The sequence below is a fragment of the Nylanderia fulva genome, unplaced genomic scaffold (assembly GCF_048542155.1).
Source record: "Nylanderia fulva isolate GAGA-0341 unplaced genomic scaffold, ASM4854215v1 Scaffold18, whole genome shotgun sequence".
Classification (NCBI taxonomy): Eukaryota; Metazoa; Arthropoda; class Insecta; order Hymenoptera; family Formicidae; genus Nylanderia; species Nylanderia fulva.
The window spans coordinates 1,663,952-1,686,724 of NW_028190055.1; the positions used below are offsets into that span (position 1 = coordinate 1,663,952).

General features: G+C 31.7%; 1 protein-coding gene across 7 annotated transcripts; it reads left to right on the plus strand.

The window, feature by feature from the left end:
* plx (PTB_TBC1D1_like and TBC domain-containing protein plx) lies at positions 1-22,601 on the plus strand. Of its 7 annotated transcripts, none has more exons than XM_029312359.2 (16): positions 1-123; positions 424-1,072; positions 15,154-15,303; positions 15,579-15,767; positions 16,013-16,324; positions 16,505-16,703; positions 16,829-16,945; positions 17,018-17,234; positions 17,349-17,669; positions 17,769-18,049; positions 18,167-18,328; positions 18,434-18,750; positions 18,854-19,106; positions 19,207-19,325; positions 19,398-19,622; positions 19,756-22,601. In XM_029312359.2, exons 3-16 carry the CDS (start codon positions 15,175-15,177, stop codon positions 20,665-20,667), a joined length of 3,753 nt encoding a protein of 1,250 aa, XP_029168192.1. In that variant the 5' UTR covers positions 1-123; positions 424-1,072; positions 15,154-15,174; the 3' UTR covers positions 20,668-22,601. The 7 variants fall into 7 exon arrangements, 5 of the variants coding, with proteins under 5 accessions (XP_029168192.1, XP_029168194.1, XP_029168190.1 ...); XR_003821070.2 differs by lacking the exons at positions 1-123; positions 424-1,072 and adding an exon at positions 6,212-7,152 and having other exon boundaries at positions 19,756-20,747; positions 20,816-22,601; XR_003821071.2 differs by lacking the exons at positions 1-123; positions 424-1,072 and adding an exon at positions 6,212-7,152 and having other exon boundaries at positions 19,756-20,747; positions 20,975-22,601.
* Positions 22,602-22,773: the final 172 nt, after the last annotated feature.

Genomic DNA, 22,773 nt, shown 5'->3' on the forward strand with positions numbered 1-22,773 from the left:
AGTTTAAAATCCCACGTAAATACGAAGCGTGAATCAAATAACTTGCAATTATCAATATTTATTAAACGATATATTGATTTAAACATCAATTCGCGATATATGTAACGTACTCATCCTTTCACGGTAAGCCTAATTGAGCCTAATATAAAATTTCATAAATTATTGACATAGTATTATTAATATGATAATCTTATTATGCAAAAATATTTGAAAGAAGTTCAGTGACGTATTAATCTCTAAAAGATCCTCGTAACAACCCAAAAAATCTCATTACAATGTTCTCAATTATAAAATTTCAAGAACGCGCTATTTTATTTTTAAATATTTTTTGAAAATCATTTTTATCGAAACGACATTATAATCCTCGTCATAAATTTAATTCCTTTTTATTGATATATAATATATCAAAAATTCGCAAGACAGATCGAAGGATACACGTGTCCTAGATGCTCCTATCCTATAATCTCCTGGAGTTGGAAATTTCGGAGCATTCCTTCGCAATCTCCAGTCACGAATAAGATGCGAAGCATGATAATCCGCCACTGGGCCTGGATTCTACAGAGGGTGAAGACATCTACGTCTACCTGTTGTGCGGCCGAGAGCTGTCAAGAAAGGATGTCTCCCACACCATTGACAGGAGGCAGGCAGGAGAGTAAACAAAAGCAAGTCGGTCGTCGCGGCGGTGACAGCTAAAGCGAGTTTCGTCTTGTCAGTGAGAACGATATTATCAAGGTAGTCAAGGTATTACGCAGGTGAAGTACGCGCGTGTGCGTGCGCGTATGTGCGCGTATAAGTGTGTGTGTGACGCGGTGCGCGCGCGACCAGAGTCTCTCCGTCAGTCTTCGTTTTCGCGTCCGATGATCCGAGGTCCTGCGTGTCCTGATTGAGCGATGCGCTGCGCGGCCAGTGGACCGACACGGTGGAGGACGTGGAGGAGAGCGAGATCGTCGACGACGAGAGGACAAGGTGAATAAAGGACGAGTGGACTGCGTCCTGGTGTTATCGAGCGGACCCTCGCGAAAGTGGAGTATATTTCTAGTGACTACGAAAAAGCCAGTGAATCGTGTACGAGGTAAGGACACTTGAAAGAATATCTTATCATTCTTCGAGCGTGATTCCTCGAATCGGATAACGAGAACGCAATTTGCGAAATTATCCTGCCGAAATTCTTGCAAAATTAGGTTATGTTTTTGAACGTGTGTGCTTTATTAAATTGTATGTACATCGCTGTTCGGTTGTATTGCGACTTTTGCACATAGAGCACGTAAACAGGAAGCGTTCCTACAATTGCCGATCGTTATCATTATGATTGCTATAATTGCGATTGACGGAGTTATATGTTTAAAACGCTATCGACAATAGCTCGTTATCGTGGTATTTCGAGAAATTGCGGTTTGATGTATGTGTGCGAGAAAGATTGTACGAAAAAGTTCTCACACATACAAGCTGAAATAAATAGGTGTGAGAATCGATAAAGGCACTCACACATTTTGTACACACATTTGATTAACAAAAAAATATTGAAATTTATTGAAGCATAAAAATATTCTGACGTAATTTAAGTCGTTATTGTATTTACGTGACATATATAATAGAATACATTTTTTATAGTAATAATATATGTATGACACATAACATATGTTATTACTATAAAAAATGTATTCTATTATATATGTCACATATAATATAATTATTAAAACAAAAAGTATTTTTTTAAAGAAACTTTCATAAATCATTGTCAGTTTCGTAAGCATAAACATATTTTAAAGAAATTTAAGCCATTATTTATGTGACATTATATATGATAAAATAATTTTTATAATAATAATATATAACACATAACATATGTTATTATAATTAATATAATTATGAAAACACGTAGCAAGTTTTTTTTTTAAATCTTTGCCAGTTCGTTGAATGTCCATATTTTTTACGCTCGTTCTCACGCTAAACCTCAAATTCTAATTACTAATTACTCGGAGTGCGCGTTTCCTGTCTGCGTTCCCGGTCATCGTCGATCGCGATATATGCATATGCAAAGTGGCCAATCATCGAGAAATCGCTGCCGACCAAGCAGCCAATCGTGGTCCACAGGCGTCATATATCGGCTGTTCACCGTGACTATTATTAAGTTTGTCCTTAACGATTGTCAGGATTATCGCCCACGATTCATTAGGTGTTGTCGCGCGAATTGCACGTCGCGTCTTTCGCGTTACACGAGCTGGACAGTCTTGAAAAATCGAATGCCTCGTTCGTCTCGCGTCGTTTTATCTCGCCTCCTATTGCCTCACGATTCGCGCAGTGAAAGTCGACCGAGAGCAGTTCTCGACTTTAAACCGACGTTGATTTTCGGATCGGATAGCTTGAAAAAGAGAGGAAAAGCGCTTCTTCGCGGTAAGTGACCCTCCGTCACACTAAAAAAAAACAAAATTACATGCAAAATATGCAAAGTTACTTAAATGATAAGTGTAAAATTACAATATAAATAATGAAATTGTATATACATTTTTATCATTTATCGTGCAATTTTACATTTTATTATTTATTATGTAATTTTATATATTTTTATGTGTAATATATTACATATATTTTTTTATAGTGATAGGGTAGAATAAATCACGTTGCAAAAATTAGGGCAGTCACATTTAGCACTAAATATTGCAATTCAAAGCTTGAAATTTGTATACATAAATTTTATACAAATTTTCAAACCAAGTAAAACTTAAGATTATATATGTGTTACATATATTGCTTTATATCATGCATATTTTATATTATTTATCGGAATAACTTGTTTTCTGAAACTATTATTTTAACAAAACAATCGATATAAATTGAAATACAGGACTATTTAAAAAAACTTTAAGAATTTGTTTGCAAACAAATTTATAAATATTAAAATTTCTACATTTTATTTTAGCGAATGGAAATTGAACTCTTAATATTTATTATTATTACACGATTTTCATTCGCGAATTTTATCCTTCGGTTTTTTCTTTTATGGAGAAATATTAATCACTGACACTGAGTTGATATGCAGTTATTTAAGTTTTATTAGTCACGCAGTGTTGTTTATGCATGATAAAGATTTGGCTGAGGATTATATAATGCGTGCCTCGAAGTTGTTATTAAATATATTTTGCCTTTTGGCCCTGTTATTTAATTCGGCTAAAGCAAAGATAAATCAGCTATAAGTTTTACGTATAAACAACTAGTTTACGCGTACTAAACTTAAACGATAGTTTACGAGTAAACAAGCAAACAAACAGTTAAATAAGTAAACAAAAAAATTAATCATTAAAGTATTGTATTTTTCTTATTTTTATTTTAAAATTATATATATATAAAATGAGTCATACATATAAACAGCTTAAACAAGGTTGTATTACATTACATAGTTATATAAAAAACGTTCGACATTAAAACTTTTTCCCCAAAAAATTAATTTTAATCTACAAATAAATGACTTTTTCGAAACGAATTTATATAACACTAAATAAAATTAATATATATGAATAATATTTACTCGATTACGACAAAAAAAATTTATTTCGCGTTTCATTATAAATATTAAAAGATTAAAAAGATTAAAAAAATTAATTAATTGCAACAGATAGCATCATATTTATATTATATCTGACGAGAAGGTTGGGCGGAATTAAATTTATTTCTTCGAAATCTCTTTATGTGAGAAGATAATTAAAACAAAAATATCACAATTAATAACATACATTACAAAACTCATATATGATAAACTTAGATGTTTCGTTCGATGCCTCATTATGAGTCATTGTGGACAAGATAATACGAATGTGTCTGGATATAATGGCGTGTTATTCTCTTTTTGCATCAAGACAGGAATAAATATATCAACTTAGCGGGGAGATTAGTTTATCGTACTTTATTGATTAATTTGTTACATGTTTCCGCAAACAACGTATAAAATCCCAAAATATAATATTTTATGTATATAACTTTATATATATGCATATATAAATTTATTATATTTTTTATTTCTTATTTGTTACAGTAAATATTTGTGTGACTATTTAATTATCAACATTCTGTGTTTTACATAATATATCGATTGATATTATATGTCAACGATTAATAATGTATATAAGATTAACACAAATGTTAAAGTATTTATTATGCAATATTTATGTTCAAAGTTTAACATTTAAAAATTTAAATCTTTTAAAATGTTATTAAAGCAATGGTCGATATGATTCCTCTTTCATATATTGATTTCAATCGATGCGAGAAGATAGTGTACTCCAATAATCAACAACATAGAGTCATTACAGTATTTAGCTCTATATAACGATCGATAAACGCGATGTTAATCGGTCTTTAATCGTTGTACTGATTCAATGTTACGTATCTTTGTCATTGTTGCCGTTGACATTTACCTTACAAGGTTTTTACAAACGATGCACGTGATTATATCCTCGGAATTTTCCAGATACTACTATTCACATATTTGTTCACTTTTTCAGCAAACTATTAACAGTAATCTTCTGATTATTTGTTTTTTATCCCGTGATCTTTTTTTATCACCGGTCACGTTCTTTGCGAATTATATAATAACTCATATTAAGAAAAACTGATTCAGATATGTGTTTTGAACGTCTTGCAAATTATTTTAAAGCAGGCAAGAAAACAGGAATACTTATATTGAACAATTGCTTACACATATTTTAATGAGTGAAACAACATTAATTATTGAATGATTAAATAGTGTTGATCCCGATTAGAAATATTCATAATAATAGTCTTGTAATTTTTTCAATTTCTTTGATACTGAACACAACTTATCATATTTTCATACAATATTTTTTTTTGATAATTTTCAACGTTTTTTGCAAAGTGTATAATAATTATATATTATTGAGAAAAGATGATGCAGATGTGATAAAATATGTGTTTTTAACCTTTTGCGAATTATTTTAAAACAGGAATATATTAAACAATTGCTTACACATATATTTTAATGAGTGAAACAGCATTAATTATCGAATGATCGAATCGTATTGATCGATTAGAAAAATATTCGTAATAATATAGTCTTGAAAATTTTTGTTCCAATTTCTTCGATACTATCTAACACAATTTTGCGATCGTATATATATATTTTCACATTTTTATTTGATAATTTTCAACGTTGAGTGCATAAGTCACAAAAATGACGTGATACGTGTCCTTCACGAGATCGTAACAGTAATGTATAATGTATATTACATAGCTTACGCAAGTATAAGAAAAAGAAACGAAAGGTTCCTTCATGGTTCACCGGCACGCAATTTGTATTCTTATTTCATTCCCAGACAGGAATCGCCCTATTCCAAACACAGTCGCGATCGCTTGTGTGAAACGAACCGATTATACATCGCTTGTACCTAGTGTAAGTGTATGCTGTCGTCTCGCTGCTTCATCTTCGTTTACAAAAGACATACTGCTGTGATAATACGAGTATATAAACCGCGACGAGTTGCTGCATAATAAACGAGAGAAAACATATGATAAGGCGCGTACAAGCATCTGACACGTATCTAGGAATCGAAGATAGATCTGAAATTAATATTATATTTATTTTAGAAACGGTGCTATTCATTTTTTCTTTTATTGAACATTTTATTTCAATTTATTTTAATTTTATGTCATACCTCTCTTTCTTGATCAAGTAAAATTTATTAATTTTAGACTGATCATCAATAAGATTTTGCATTAAATTTGTTGGTTTTAAAATATAGCCTTAATATGTTTTTTAACAAGATATATGTGGCAAATATTATATATTTTGTCCCACAAATTATTCTGAAAATCGCACAATTTTTGACTCGCGAATTTTTGACCTCGGATCGATTTAGAAACGGTGCAATTAATTTTGTCTTTTATTAAAATTTAATTTTAATTTGTTGATTTATGTCATACCTCTCTCTCTCTCTCTCTTTCTCTCGACCAATTAAAATTTATTAATCTTAGATTTTGCATTAAATTTGTCAGCCTTAATTGTTTTTGAAAAAATAAGTTTATGTTTTATTTTGTCCCCGAAATTATTCGGAAAATCGCGATTGTTGACTGGTGAATTTTTGACCTCGGGTCGATTTAGCTACGCTACTGTCTTTCCACGTATGTGGAAACGTTTGAGGAATATTGGGCATGCTAAACAGGGATCGCGCGCGCGTTACCTGACAGCACGCAACCACCAATCGAGCGTTTCATTCGTCTCGTGGCGTCGCGGCGCTCTCATATGTCAGTCTATGTTTGCTCGACCGTCAGCAAAGACGAGCGACGTAACGCGTATTAACGTAAACTACGAAAACAACACATTTTGCAAGTGCCGCGAGAAAACAAGATTAGTTTTAGGTCGCGCTTGTTTTTGGTAACTCGGAATTTTCTCTATTTTTCGCCGACACAATAACTCGATTGAAAAAAGATAGTGATACAGTTCAACTTCCATCAATAGATTCGAGTTTCTAGAAATAGAAGAGCCTTGTTGTTAAAAAGAAATTGATAGTATTGCAATTTGATTATATTAAATATGAAAAGCTGAATGTGACTGTCAAGAGCAAGTTGCAAGTTAATTCGATTTAAATTGCTTGCGAATTAGATTTGTCTATCAATTGTCTTCTTCCCATTCACGCAAAGATATTAAAAGGATATTTGGAGTTGTCCAAATTTTCAATTATACTCGCGTGATTAGCTTTATTCGAATCAAACTTTTACACGATCAGATCCACTTTTATATTCTTCGGTTTCTTCGTCTACTTCTTATCCAATTTTATTATTTTATAAATTATAAATTTAATTATCAGAAACAATTAATGCTCCTGGCAGGAGAAAATTTCAACGGGAAGATAATGCGGACATATGCACAGTTATAATCTCAAAGATCCTGATTTTCAAATTTGATTGCGGTCAATGACATCTCGACGACTTGAAACAAATACACAGATAACTGAGTACATAGAGTAAAGTGTGCAAATAAATTCTTTACATGAAGTCAGTAAAATAAAAACTCCCAAGAGTTTATCTCGTGAGATAAAAGCCTGAAAAATTAAGATGATAACGGTACCGATGTCAGCCTCCAGTCCCTACATGAAGGTCACGTCTTACAGCGATGCCAGTACAGCTGTCAAAAAGCCCTTGGTGAGTGCATCGATAGACCATCCTTCGCTATTTGTATGCGCGAACGTGTGTTTACCCGCTTTTGAGACTAGGTAAAGCCGTGCCGTAGCTGCACGTATTTTCCTTCTTTCCTTTTCAATGCTCGTATTCAATTCGTATTCGATATGGTATATTTTTGAGTTACGTAAATTTCGTAATTACATAAGCGTCGAGCATCTGATAGCTAACGTTGTGCATAGCGTGCTATGCGCGTGCACTCGTCGTCAAATTGATAGTTTTAGCGAAACTGCATACCTCGATGAATTATTTAGCCGTACATTGTGACCTCTTAAAATCATTTTACGTAATTTTCCTTTTTACCGTCGCAATTTTCTGACGTAGCTTTTTATCGTTCCCATCAAAAGTTATTTCTTCGAAAGAAAGTGCAACAGACGTCGTCGAAAAATTCTTTATATTAAAAGAACAAATTAAAAGAGAATTCTTTTTTTCGAAGTTTTAATTTAAACGTGTGTGCGCACTCTTGAAATAATAAGGTAATAATCCCTTTTTCGGAATTTTTATTACAGCAACAAATTTATTCAACATACATATATAATATATGATATAATGTGATTAAATAATGAAATATATATGATAAAATAATGAAAAATATATAGGGATTGAAACGTATTTATTAATTGTAATCCCGAATGGGATATTTAAATGAGAATTAAAATATTATCCATTCATAAAAAAGATAGCATTCAATATATGGAACAAAATTAAATAGATATAACCTAATAAGAATAAAAGTTCTTTTTCCCCTGATACTAGTTTTTTCGAATATCTCTACAATTATATATAAGAGAGATATATGTAGAATACATTTTTTTCTCTAATAAAAATTCCGAAACCAGGGATTATTCTCAAGATTATTCTTTTATTATTTTATAAGAGTGCGCACACACGTTTAAATTAAATTTAGAAAAAAGATTCTCTTTTAATGTTTTCTTTTAATATTTGATTTTATTGTCAGCTAATATAAAGGATTTTTCGAAGACGTCTGTTTGTTGCACTTTCGATAACACTTTTGATAAAAGTAAAAAGAAACCACCTAAGGTTCATGAAAGTGTAATTTCAATTATATGCTGTATATTGTCCATAACACTGATATTTATCTAAAATTATGCGATAATTACATAAAACAAATTAAACACTTTGTTCACTTTGAATCCTTCATCAAGGATGCCAAGGAATTTCGCTGTAATTGCTGACGACACGCGCGGCAAAGGGTTAATTAAAGCTAAGTCGGTGCTATTGTAAGTGGAACGTGTCGCTTCAATACGTCACGACGAACGACGACGTTATTAATTTCCTTCATCGTGCATTTGTCACCATAAATTTCTTATCGTCAAATCTGTTCGCAGTCATTATCGTTCGCTTCATCGCTCTATCCTTCCCAAAGATTAAATAATCATTTTGCGAGTGACATTAAAAATTTGTCTATTTTTTCTTTATATTCATCGGTTGCATTTTAGCTAAAAATGAAAAATTAATTGCAAAACTAACCCTTTATCAATAGAATTATTCATATTTTATTTTATGAATCTTTCTTGTGTTTTAGCAAATCTAAATATGCAAATTTTCATGCATTTTTAACATACGAAATTCGAAAAAAAGTAAACCGGAAGCAATGTCGAGAGCTAAAAAATAAAATTAAAATATAATCGAGTTTCTACGAAAAAATTTGCAGAACCATTTTCGGTTAAATAAACAAAACTCTGATATGCAAACACAAACATTCCAGGTAAGAAATGGACTAATTAGAGCCAGGTGTAGAAAGTAGGCGCGGCAAACTTTTTCTTAAAATCTTCTTTACTTGACTTGTCTGGCAAGTGAATTTTTTGTATTTTTGGTTACATTGTTTCGTTCCTCGTTAGGTTTGTTTCAATTTCACCAAGCTCCGTCCCTTTCTTTCTTTCTTTCTTCCTTTCCTCTTTCCTTCCGTTAGCAAGGAAAGGCGTATTTTCGCAAAACGAGCGTACAGCAGTCTAAATTTATATCGTCGGACAAGCGACGTGAAATCCCAAGCTAGCATGCCAAAGACCGTTGACTGACCGTGTTCCGATTTTCTCGTAAGAAGCACGAAGGTTTCTACCGATCGTTTCTCTTCGAAATTCTTCGACACATTTTTTTCAATACTTTATCGCGAATTTAATAACATGCGCGATTTAGCTCTGAAAGCTCCACTTCTATTACTTTGTTATTTCATTTATAGACGAATTTCCCGAAAGGTCTTAGTCAAAGTCTGGGCCAAAGTACTCCACTAATTCGTGCCAAAGTCTTGGTCCAAAGTTCTCCTGTGAGGAGAGACTATTTTTCACGCAGACACGTAATCCCATATATATGGAACAAATTTCTACATCCTTTAAAACCCAATCCGATACTGAATCTCGTCAAAACAATTTACACAAGCCTAATTATAATTAAGGCCTTTACACATGAGCGCATCATTTGCGTGCGCGATGATATATGCTTGACACGTGCAAACGAGCGAACACGTGTCACGATAATTGCTATATATAAGAAAAGAAATTTCATGATTGTTTATTTTCTTATTATCCTATAAAAATCTGCATTAACTTTTGTATCAATTATTAGGAGCAACTGCATCAATTACATGACGTATTTGTGACGTCAATGTGATCTTCGCATGTTGTTCCTGGGACCGCGATAAATAATAATACGAACGATGATCTGATGGTAAAATGATGACATAATTGAATGATCAAGCCAATTAATTTATCATCGTCATCAATAATACAACAATCAGCACGAGTCGTACGATATTCCAAGAAGTTACGCACATTTCTAAAATGTGAAAAACATAATTTAAATGTAGAAAACTTTTAAATAAATGGTATATCTTTTTATTTTTAAAATTAATTCTATATGATTAGTACACGGAAAGAATTTTCTCTTAGAATTTACCCTGAAAATCATAGTGATCGTGGGACAATATGGTATCGCAAGAATTTTATAAGAGTTTCTCTGATTAATATTTATCACAATAAAAATATTAATATATGTACATACATACTAAATTTTATTATGTACATAATAAAATTAATCGAACGGATTTCATATCTTATTGCGGTAGATATTAAGATCTTTTATTGTGGTAAATATTAATCAGAGAAACTTACAATTAAACAATTCTTTCAATACCATATTATCCCACGATTACCATGATTTTTAAGATAAATTCTAAGAAAAAATTCTCTCCGTGTACATGTGTATAAGTACCTATTTACGTCTGTGAGAAAAGATTAGATATAAAAAAAAATCATGAAAAGAATAGAGAAAAAGGCAGCATTCAAAAAAATATAAAACCGAAAGCAGATCGAAGAAATAAGATATGAAAATATTGAGAAATACTATTCGTAGGCTAATGTCTCTTCTTTTCGTTTCGTCAACTTTGTGTTTACTTCGTTTTATGCAAATGTAGGCAGACGAACATGGCGAGTAAGTTTTTTTCCCCGAGATTATTCGTACTCCCAGTTTGCAGTTCCATTGTTGCATCTCACCGGTCACGTACAAGACAAACGTTTATACGTTACATCCATTGCGCTTCAAGATTTTCCGAGAAACATAATTATTTCCATCTACGCATCGAGAAGGACACTGTTTCTCAATAAAATAAATTCAATAAAAATACATTTCCTTCCGGCACGCGCATATTATATCTGTCGCTGTTTTGCATCTCAATAACGCAACTATTATTGCAATTGTGATCAGATAAATTTATGATTTTGCTTTGAACATCTGTTAGTCTTCTCTTTGCAGTAGAAATCAACTTTACGTAATATCAATGTACAATGTATTGTGATTAAATTAACTTCAGAGAACTTTAAAATCCAAATTGATTCATAATTTATACGTGATTTATTATATATAAGAATTACATATTATTAACTTCATCCTCTAATATTATTTTAAAAAATGAGATTGTAGAACTTTATTTAAATGAATAATTACTTTTTTGATTAACAATAAGACATTTCAGTAAGTGCACAATTTTACAAGATGTACCATATATAAATTATTTTCTCTGTCATACGCAAAGATGTGTTAATTTTTTTAAAAGCTTCATCGATTTATATAAAAACAAATTTACATCAAATAAATAATTAGATGCGGATTGAAATATTGATCTACAAATGATTGTCAAATTTATCAAATATCATATGTATATATTGTAATACACATCGATCATAATGCTTAAATAACTTTGCGGATGAAATTTCGACTGTTCGAATTAGGACCATTAATTTGCCTGGATATAATTATGCGGAGAATTAATATTTGCTTGAAAAGCAGGTGTTTTTTGCCTCTAGTGTCAAGCATAAAATACCTAGATACATCTCGACTTAATATGTGGTATTTTGTGTTATCAAATCGTCAGTTTGTATCAACACAGTTACCAACATAGCGCAAAGTAGAGTTTTGTAGAAAAGAAACAAGTTTCTTTAATAATTAAAGAAGCTGCCAGATCTGACATTTCCAACAATGTTATTAATTGCTATTTAAATTCTATCTGCTAAAATTATACGGGGAATCCCATTTTGTGGATTGCTTGGCGAATGTCGACGCGAAGGTGACACACTTATTCTATTATCGTTAATTATTAATAATTGATACGTTGTTAGTCTCATCTCCAGAATATGCATTTACATAAGTCTCGTGTTGTGACTGCTAATGAGGCATTATACAGTCGGAGGTCGCTCGTGGGAGAAAGAAAGACAATAATTGGTTCTTTCCCGCGTCCTGGTATACAGAAAAAGATTCGCACGAGGAATAAATTAGCTCCTTGCATTGCAACCTTTATGCTATATATTGTATTTCACGATTGTCATTGCAGCAATTTCTTCTGACGGAAAATGTCTTCGCAGTATATAATAGTAATTGGCCACGAGATAAAATAGGAATTGCTTTAAAGACATACGACATAATTATTTTTTTCCGCACATGTAGATATTTACTTCCTATGTGCTGCTTCTAGACATTACAATTCTGTATGTGGATTCTCGTTTGTGTGATGTAATTGGATATTTATGTTAAGTAGACAAGCGTATGTTATACATTATACATTGCAATTACTTTTTATTGATTTGATATCATTTAACATTTAACTTTTTATATTTAATACATTCTCTTTTGCTGTTTTTTTATGCGCGACCCTGAGACACACCTGCACGCATACATCCTAAAATAATCTTCTTTATTTTGTGTGTGTGTGTGTGTGTGTGTGTGTGTGTGTTTATAGATGTATGTATATAACATTATATTAATTAATCTGGAAAACGTAGGTAGTATTCCTAATAGAGTATATTAATAGTATTAATAACATTAATTTTTTTCTGAAGAATGAGAATACAATAATAATAACTATTTTGTTAACATGTTTAAATACTTCAATTATTATTAAACAATTATCTTAATCCTTTCGTGAAGTATAAATATTTAATACAATATAGCAGCAAAGGACTTATTTAATAATCTCAAAAAAAACTATATCAAATTACAAATTTAATAAACTGCATATAATTTAAAAAATATAGAAATAGTTTTCCTTGACAATTATTATTATTTTTTTATATATTTTTGATCAACTAAGAATCAGAGTAGGAGACATGAATCAGAGACGAAGGAAAAAATTAATCTTTGTATGTTTTTTTTTGTGCGCAATCTGCATTGCCATCTCATCCTTGAATAGAAATATATCTATAAATGAACAACCGAGTATCCTCGGGCAATCGTCTCAATTGAAACGAAACTCGGCTTCACGCACGCATTAAGTTTGCTCCCTCGCACGTGAATCTAATCGCCACGTTCACGACATCGATTCGTGCATCATCGGGGATGACGTACACCAACAAATTTAATTCGATCAATTGGGATCAGAGACAAAGTCGAGCGTGTACACCGGGAACGCACAAAGTGCCAAGTGCTAGAAAAACATAGCATCAATAGAGTCTGAACGTGTCTATTTTCATCGTTCGACGAATTGTTCTTATTCAACAAAAAATATATGCACAGCTTCTTTGCTGTCAAAGGAATTAAATGCTTTTATTCTTCTGAAAATTACAACCATTGCTTTTATTTTGTAAAATCTGCATAATATACATTACAATGACAAATGTATTTTTTTTTATTTATTTCAAATATGTCACATGCGATGTACACAAAAGACGATAATTTTTGGAGTACATTGTAATGTGAAAAGTGTCTATTCTTATATTATAAAATTGCAAGATGTAAATTTTCATATTTCTCCACTTTTATTCTCTTTATCTTCTTTCTCCGCATATAATAAAGTAATTATTTCACATTTTTAATCTATTAATCCAAAATTACTGCATACACAGATCATAACAAAGAGTTGATAGATAAGTTTAACAAAGAATCGCGCGTATATATATGTATATGTATGTGATGTTCGTATTGAATGTCAATAACAGTGTACATCACGGAAATACAAGAGGGGACATAATAAAGCAAAGCACGTACCTTAATTGGATACGAGAAGCCCTTCTATTAAGCAACTATCTGCATTCTGTGTTGCCAGACACAATCCTGCTTTCCCGTATAGTAAAAGTAATCAAATATTTATGGTCGCGAGATAACTTCGTTGATTATCATTCCTTGACGTTTATACATGACGTCGTCGTCGACAAAAATTATGATTATATTATAGTACTATAGTATTGTAGAAAACTAGATCGTCTTCATCATTGTCATAAGTATAAATATATGATCTTGTCCTCTATAATTTTCATCGTCATTTGGAAGAACTCATTAGAAAAATTATGTCGCGCTCACTCCCACGTCGAAACATAATGTGAGAATGCAAATATTCAATAATAGTAACAACGCGAAGAAGTTAAACAAATTCGACGAAATTAATATTTTATTCGCAATCTTTATTACAACTAATATTAAAAAGATCAAAATTTCAATAATTTGGAAATAAAATATCGCGGAAATGCATAAAAATTACCGTAGGATAGAAGAACACAATGCATACATTTAATCTTAGAATGCATGAATACATAATTTTCATAGCCACAAGCTGCATTTATTTATTTTATTATAATATTGTCTATAATTTTAATTAATTTTTCTAAACTATATCTGATCCAAAAATGAATGTGCTATGTTATTTTTTTTTATATATAATATATTTTATTTTTGTGCAATTGTCTGGATTTTTTTATATGTATCCTGGAATTAAATGGAAATATCTTTGGACGAAGTCGCAAATATGATGAGTAGCAGATGTTGAAGAAACTAGATGAGAGTAAGAGTGAAAGAGAAGACTAATAAAGACGGAGAATGAGAGCCATGCAGTCCACGAGTGCTAAAATGAGTTATTTTGGTCCACGGCCGCGTCGACCACGTTCGATGCACGTTTTCTTGCGAAATCTGTTTAGTATATTAATGAGATCCCGACACAACGAAATGTTGCATTTTGAATTATTTCTAAAAAATCAGACATTTTTTTGTGAGAATATACTCTCAAGCAGAATAAATTTCATTATGCATCCATCATTAATGATGAATTGATATCTCGTATAAAATAATTTAAAAAATTGTAATAATAAAAATCACGCACACATATGTTTCATTATAAAACCATTTTTGCATAGATAAAACAAGAACAGTATACAAAATAAAAAAGTAAAAATTACTTAATAAATTTAACAATATAATTGATACATAAATCATATCTTTAATATATTATATTTATTATTTTTAAAAAATATATTCTATATATATGGTAATTAATATTAATTTGAATGAAATCTGACGTAAATTATTTTAACAAAATAGAGAGGAATTATTTTTGCTCCTTTTTATACAGTTTCCTTTTACAATGGTTTGTGTAGCTCCTTTCAAATAGATACAACTTTTTGAGATAGCGAATGCATCACGATTGATCACAATTACGTAATGCCATGATTATGTTTGTTTCATTTGCAGATTCAACAGTTTTTAAGAGACATGAAGGAACATTCGGCAGCCCAGAGAATGGAGAGAGATAAGGATTTGCCGCAACGCTCACAAAGCAGCGCTGCTACTTTGACGTCTATAGGGGCCGATATATCTCCAAGTTCTTCCCAATTTTTCGAGGTGAGGTCTTCTTTTTCCTTTCGTATAATGAAAAATATAAATGTTTGTTATCGCACGTGGATCTTTAATACACGGCGACAGTTTATGCAAAAATTTATTTAATAGAACAAATTTTAGAAAGTATTAGAAAAAAATTATATATGTAATCTTTATTAAAAAATATATTAGAAAAAGTATATACATACATATATTAAAAAAATTAATTTATGTAATTTTTTTTATTTGTAGCTCTGTAATTTAAAAATTAATCCAATTTTCCGACATTTGAATTTCAGGTATTCTACGTTGGCAAAATTAAAGTATCGCATCCAAAAGTACCGGAATCCTTCATTGATGACGCTTTAATAAAATTTCGCGTTCATGGAATCGAGAAAACCAGGTCTTCGACGAGCAATCTTTTGTCAGATTGTCAACGATTGAAACGCCAAGCTTTGATGTCTTCCATTAATAGAAGAAATAGTACGGTAAGAATTATCTTATGCCGTTCAATATTAAACATCTGTGCATATTAAATTAGGATTTATATATAATGTGTATTATAAATATAAATATTTAAATGTTAATTTCTACCATTGTTCTTTTCTGATGATGAATGATTAAGAAAAATTTCTTACGTATCTATATATTGCAGTTAATACGAACAAATTAATTCGATTCGATCTTTGCTAAGTACATTATGGTAAATGAAGGTATACCGTTACGTTTTCAGGAATCTACCGCTAGCGAATCAGGCAGTATCGAGAACGTGTCGAAAAACAGTATAATTCCAAATGTGAATCCGCTTGGAATTCCGCCAGTTTTAAGCAGTTCCGTGGAAACTTTTCCAAGAACAACTACTAATCTCATGGAAAATGACAGTCGTGATGAGAATCAAATGTCCGAATCTTCCGCTAATTCTAATATCACTGTACCTGATGTTATGCGAAGTCGCGCGGCGTCTACCGGCAGCGTTTTAAATGGCAGGAGAGATTCTAATTCTATTAAAGGAAACGATGAGCATAATCGTACTATGCTGTTTCAAGTACGAAAAAATCTTTATTTTAATTTTTTGCTTTTGTTATTTTTGTTAATCATCTTGCAATTATCATTAACATCTAAAGTTATTTATAAAAAAAATTGTTTATATATAGAAAAACAATTTTTTTAGATTTATTTTTGTGTGAAATTTTTACAGTATGTGTATGTAAATTTTATATTTCAGGTAGGGCGGATTGATTTGAGATTGATTAGTCCAGACAGAAAGCAGGTTCTTCTACACAAGCAATTAAAGGACATAGCCAGTTGTGCGCAAGGTGCGAAAAATCCGGATCACTTTGGATTTATTTGCAAAGAATCGGAATGCTTCATCGGATACGTCTTCAAATGCCAATCTGGATCAGTCGCGGATGATCTTGTTGCAGGCAAGATTTTTCAACATTTTTTTATAATATAATAAAATACATGAACTATTATTTTTTTTGTATTGTCAGAGTTCTGATTTTTTTCGTATTCGATAATAATTTCTATTTCTCAATTTTCTTTGCAGCAATTAGCCAAGCTTTTGTTACAACCAATACTATCACGAGAAAGGAAAAGTATTCTGTATTTTCTTGTGATCATTGTCCCATGTACTGGTACAATAAACTATGTCAGGAGATTGAAGGTAAAATATTTGTATCGATTACATTCTAGAGAAGTATTGAATTACTTGATTTTATACATGAGATATTTTTAGGACAAAATGATAAGAAAGTGCAAAGCATTATCTTATCGCGTATGGAATTATTACCGGAGGATGAGCAGGAGATTGTTGTGAGCAAGTATAAGAGCGCCGAAGCTGCGGGTAACATTAGTACGAGCTCCGCGAGTCAAAATCAATTCCTAATGCGATTGTTGCGTGCACATTGCGAATTAAAACAAGCCAGACATGTACACGATACGGCTGAGAATAGGTAATGCGTCAACTATACATATAAATATAAACCTTCTAATGATATATTACAGATGTAAATGAAAATGATTTTTTATGAATGAGATATTTCAACATAAAATGTTTTACATTACAGGAGTGAATTTCTCAATCAATATCTAGGCGTCGGTGTTGGTAGTACGATATTTATGAAAGCGAAACGCTCTCTTACAAATAGCTTTGATAATCTTATGAAGAGGAAAGGTTCGCGTGACGATTTTGGTTTGGGTCCACAATTGCGCGATTCGAATCATCTGAATACGAGGATGCAAAAGAATGATAGTCAAAGTCCAGATAGCTCGAGGCAACCATCTATATTAGACATCTCGCCGGAATCTAGTAGACCGAGATCATTACGTGTCTCGCCTGAACAGCAGATAGTTATAAATAATGGACCAAAGAGTTCTATGATGGACATGTTAGTATAATTAAATTGTGTTTCCAATTTCTTACTGTCAACATTCAATTGTATCGCTTATTGTTATATTTATTATATTTCTTACGTATAAATATACAGCTTTTTAAAAGTTGGTAACTCGCCAAAAACATCTCCTACGGAAACTGAGGGGGGTAACACGATACAAACCAATAGTTCGTGGCGGCAAACAATACTAAACAGAGTCGTGACGCCGAGTAAAGATCACAACGCCACAGAAAATGAGAAAGTTAGCATCATCAAAAATTTAGAAACGCCCGTTAAACGTAGAACGAAACAAGAATTACGAGATTTGTGGAAGAAAGCGATTAATCAACAACTAATACTCATAAGAATGGAAAAGGAGAATGCAAAGCTTAGAGGTAAAATTTTTTTATGTATCTGCAAATGTCATATTAATTTTTTGATTGTACATTTTATATACATATATATATATATAATGATACTTTACAGTAGCCAATTTTCTGCTGAAATTTCAGAACGTCAAGAGGAAGCAACGGTAAAAAGAATTAAACTGGAATATGACGAACTCAGTAGCTGTGCACGTGAAGTGGTAGAAGTTTGGGATCTTCTTGTTAGTAAGGAATCGCGAGTCTCCACTAAATGTGATAATCAAATGCTTTTGCACGCTATCAAACAAGGTAATTAGAAACATGATATCACAGTAATTAAATACAATATTTCTAAAGTTTAAAAAACATTTTCTTTTGATTCTTACTATATACAATGAATATTTTTAAATGTAGGTGTACCGAAAGGAAAGAGAGGTGAGGTTTGGCAATTTCTAGCAGAACAATTCTGCTTAAAACAACCGCCTATAGATACTCAAAATTTTCCAAATTATAATACACCCTACGAATTACTCCTGAAGCAACTCACATCGCAACAGCATGCTATTCTTATTGATTTGGGGAGAACGTTCCCGAATCATCCGTACTTTAGCTCACCTTTGGGACCTGGTCAGTTAGCACTCTTCAATTTATTAAAAGCCTATTCTTTGTTGGATCACGAAGTTGGTTATTGTCAAGGCCTCAGTTTCGTCGCCGGAGTACTTCTATTGCATGTGAGTACAATTTTGATTTATATTTAATTCTACGGTAATTTTGTATTTATTTTATAACAATTAGTTTTCATGTTACATATTATGTTTTTAAATTTCTTATTAGATGGCAGAGGATCAAGCCTTTTTCTTATTACGACATTTGATGTTTCGCCGAGGACTTAGAAAATTGTATTTGCCAGATATGGCAGCATTGCAATTGCACTTGTATCAGCTCTCTAGACTGTTACACGACCGCTTACCAACAATTTATAATCATTTTGACAAACATGAAGTTTCGCCTACATTATATGCTGCTCCGTGGTTGCTAACTTTATTTGCCAGCCAATTTCCTTTAGGTTTTGTGACCAGAGTTTTTGGTAAGAACAATATTTTTTTATCTGTTTAACTTTAATTTGCATCTATTTAATTTATAAAATTGGTTTTCTATGTTTTTTCAAATAACTAATTTTTTTTCAGATCTACTTTTTCTGGAAAACTCCGAAGTCCTCTTTCGTGTATCGGTTGCATTATTAGAAGAACATCAAGATCAATTATTATGCTGCGATAACTTCGAAGAAATTATGGAATATCTCAAAGTATGTGGAATATCAAATTATATTCAAAAATAAATTTTTATACAAGTGTCATCTTTATTATGTTGATTTTAGACACGTGTGCCAGCAGTGGACAAACAAAGTTTGGATCGCATAATGAAACGTGTATTTTATCCTGATTTGGAAATCTCAAAACAATTAAACGAATACAGAGTGGAATATCAAGTGCTTCAAGAGGAAATGATCTCAGTGAAACCACAAATGGAGAATTTGGAGAAATTCAAATTCCAGAACAAGCAACTCACACAAGAAGTCACACAACTTAGCGAACAACTTGAGGTAATACAAAATGTAACATCTATTATAAATAATTAAAAGATTTGATTTTCGATTCTTAAAATATTCGTGTATGCATAATACATAGTTTTCTTTTTTAATATAAATTATTATAATGCTGGAAATTACATTACAGATTACTATGAGCAATTTGCACAGACTCGAAACGGCGCGCTCGATGCAACAAGCGACTATCCATAGATTCGAGTCTCAGAATCGCAGTCTTGAAGTAACAGTAGCCACATTAGGCGCGTTTATTCAGCAATTAGTGGATACACGTGCCGATATCGAAGTATCAGGCGAAGTTCGTCGGATAATTGCACAGCTGAATATGGTGGAGAAACGACGAAATCCAAGCACTAAATCGTATCCTCTGAAAGTTATCGAGGACAACAAATACGGAATGATAAAAAGTAATTCTACCGGTAGAGAATCTCAAAATATTATTAGAAATAATAGTATGGATACACCGTATCCTTTAAAATCGACTTTGAGTCAACCCAATCTAGCGACAAAATTAGAGAAAGTCTCTTCGTTCTTTTCGAATTCGCACAATCATATACAAAAGCAGCGCGCACAGTTAGCGGCTCTTAGAAACGAATACTCGGAACAAACTATGAGAGGTAACAATGATGAAAATGACCCCAAAACGGTCAACATTGACATTCAAATTACGGATACTATGAATCTGGTTAACAATCCACAACCGCAAAACGAGAACAATTTAAAAGTTCCGGCTACCAATTTGGAGAAATCGATATCGTTGCCATTAAAACTTAAGTTAAAATCAAAGTCTACGTATGAATTAGGATCCGTAAAGAAGGTTCCCACCAGTAAGCTCGAAGTTACGAGTAACGATTCGTTAACGAATCTAACAGGGACTGTACATCCACTTGACACTTGTAGCGATGTGAATTTCCGATATGGCGGAACCACGAAATTAAAGTCTATTAAACCTATTAGATTATCTAGTCCGAGTTGTCAGGAAGATTGTGATAATGACAAACAAAAACCTGACCAAAGGGCCTCCGATTCTTTAAATAGATAACAATTACTTTCGAATACGTCTTCAAAGAGTATTTTATCAAAGAGAATCTTCATAAAAAACATGTATTTGAAACGATATTGGTAAGTAAAGAAATGTTAATGTGATTGCGTCTCTATATTTGATTATTTATCTTTGTGTTTTCACACAGGAAAATTTCAAAACGACCGCGTAATTTATTTATTTAATTATGAAAAGAAACAAAGATTTTTAATTTATATTGAGATCTGATATCATTTTTTACAATTTATAAAAATTAGCCAAATATTAAAGTGTAGTATTTAATATGACATGAAAATATTGTATGCAGGTAAATACGAGGGTTACTATTTATATTTCGGGAACTTTGCAACACTGATGTCATGTGAGTCTATCTGACGGTTCCATCGTAAAGTTTGACATTTTTGACGATATACGTACTCAGAACATTTCGTCATACGGAAATGCTTAAGAAATACAATCGCGGTGCTTCAAAAGACGTTTATAAAATCGTGACGGGTGACGAATCATGGATATATTCGTATGAGCCCGAAAGTAAGCAGCAGTCGACTGTATGGGTGTTCCAAGATGAACCAAATCCAATAAAAGTTGTTCGCGCACGAAGCACTTCAAAGAAAATGATGGCCTGTTTCTTCGGAAAAACTGGTCATATTGCAACAGTGCCTCTAGAGGATCGTAGAACAGTAAATTCTGAGTGGTGCACAACCATCTGTTTGCCAGAAGTCTTCGGTGAAATAAGGAAAACAAACAAGAGACGCCGGATTGTTCTTCATCATGACAATGCGAGCTCTGACACATCGGCTCAAACAAGAGATTATGAGCACTCAAAACATCGAATTGATGGGTCATCCGTCGTACAGCCCTGATTTGGCATCTAATTTCTTTTTGTTCCCATTCGTGAAGAATAAACTGCTGCGTGGTCAACGATTTTCATCGCCCGAAGAAGCTATTGAAGCGTTCAAAAATCATATTTTGGAGATACCTCATTCGGAATGGAATAAATGCTTTGAAAATTGGTTTAAGCGTATGCAAAAGTGTATCAATCATCGTGGCGAGTACTTTGAAAACCAATAAAAATATATTCGCAGTTTAACTATTTGTTCCTATTCCCGAAATATAAATAGTAACCCTCGTATGCAGGTAAATAGTAGACAGAGAATTCATTATTTACAAATAAATACTTAAAACTATAAAGATGCACCAAGAATATATTCGTATCCAGGAAATGAGATAGATATCAAAATAAGGTACTAAAGGTGATGTGCTTAACCATTTTCAGATTGCCAAAGAAAGTGCCAAACTTTCTCTGTATTAGAATAAATATTTTATAGTAAAATAAAAACGATTTTAGTTACATAGTTATATATACGTATGTGCATATAAATATATATTGCATACACATACGCATAGCAGCTGTGTTGTTGAAAAAAAAAAACATATTTATGAAAGCCATTAATATATGGCTGCTATGCACTGTAAGAATAAAATATTATACAAGTATTACTATTTTTGCACAAAACAAGCCTTGTGATATCAGGGATAGTTAACAATATATATTTTATATATACATATATACGTATATATAAAATATATATACACTCACTGTTCTTTATAGTAAAGAAGTTTTACCATCGTTAATATGAAAATAGTATTAGTGACCTGTAACATTCATATCAAAAGTGTTGTAAACTAGCGACCAGTTAATCACTCAATTCCCAAAAAATATTTAAAATTGCTAACATTTTGACAGATACTTACGAAATAGAGATATGTATATCCATAAATATGATAAAATTGTATTTTGTAGTATTCGAGCCTGTAATATTCTATTAGACTAGATTATTATTTTTAAACTGTAGATAAATGTATCAATTTGTAACAAAGTAATGCAAGTATAATCATATCTTACGACGAAAATAAAAGTATTCTATATGTTCCATTGTTTATTGCTATCATAAACATTGTTATTAGAATAGACAATAGACTATATTTTGTATTAGTATTTGACGACAAGAATTTTATTTAATATATAGATTTTCATAGATTTTTCTTTTTGACTTGCTAATCTGATTACAATGATAGATAAAAATATCGAATATATATAATAAA

Bases quoted from the DNA above. Each gene is read 5' to 3' on its own strand.
- plx (XM_029312357.2), top strand. From the start codon at position 7,066: ATGATAACGGTACCGATGTCAGCCTCCAGTCCCTACATGAAGGTCACG. The intron at 16,325-16,504 runs GTACGAAAAAAT...TTTATATTTCAG, and splicing joins ATCGTACTATGCTGTTTCAA to GTAGGGCGGATTGATTTGAG. The intron at 18,751-18,853 runs GTGAGTACAATT...ATTTCTTATTAG, and splicing joins CCGGAGTACTTCTATTGCAT to ATGGCAGAGGATCAAGCCTT.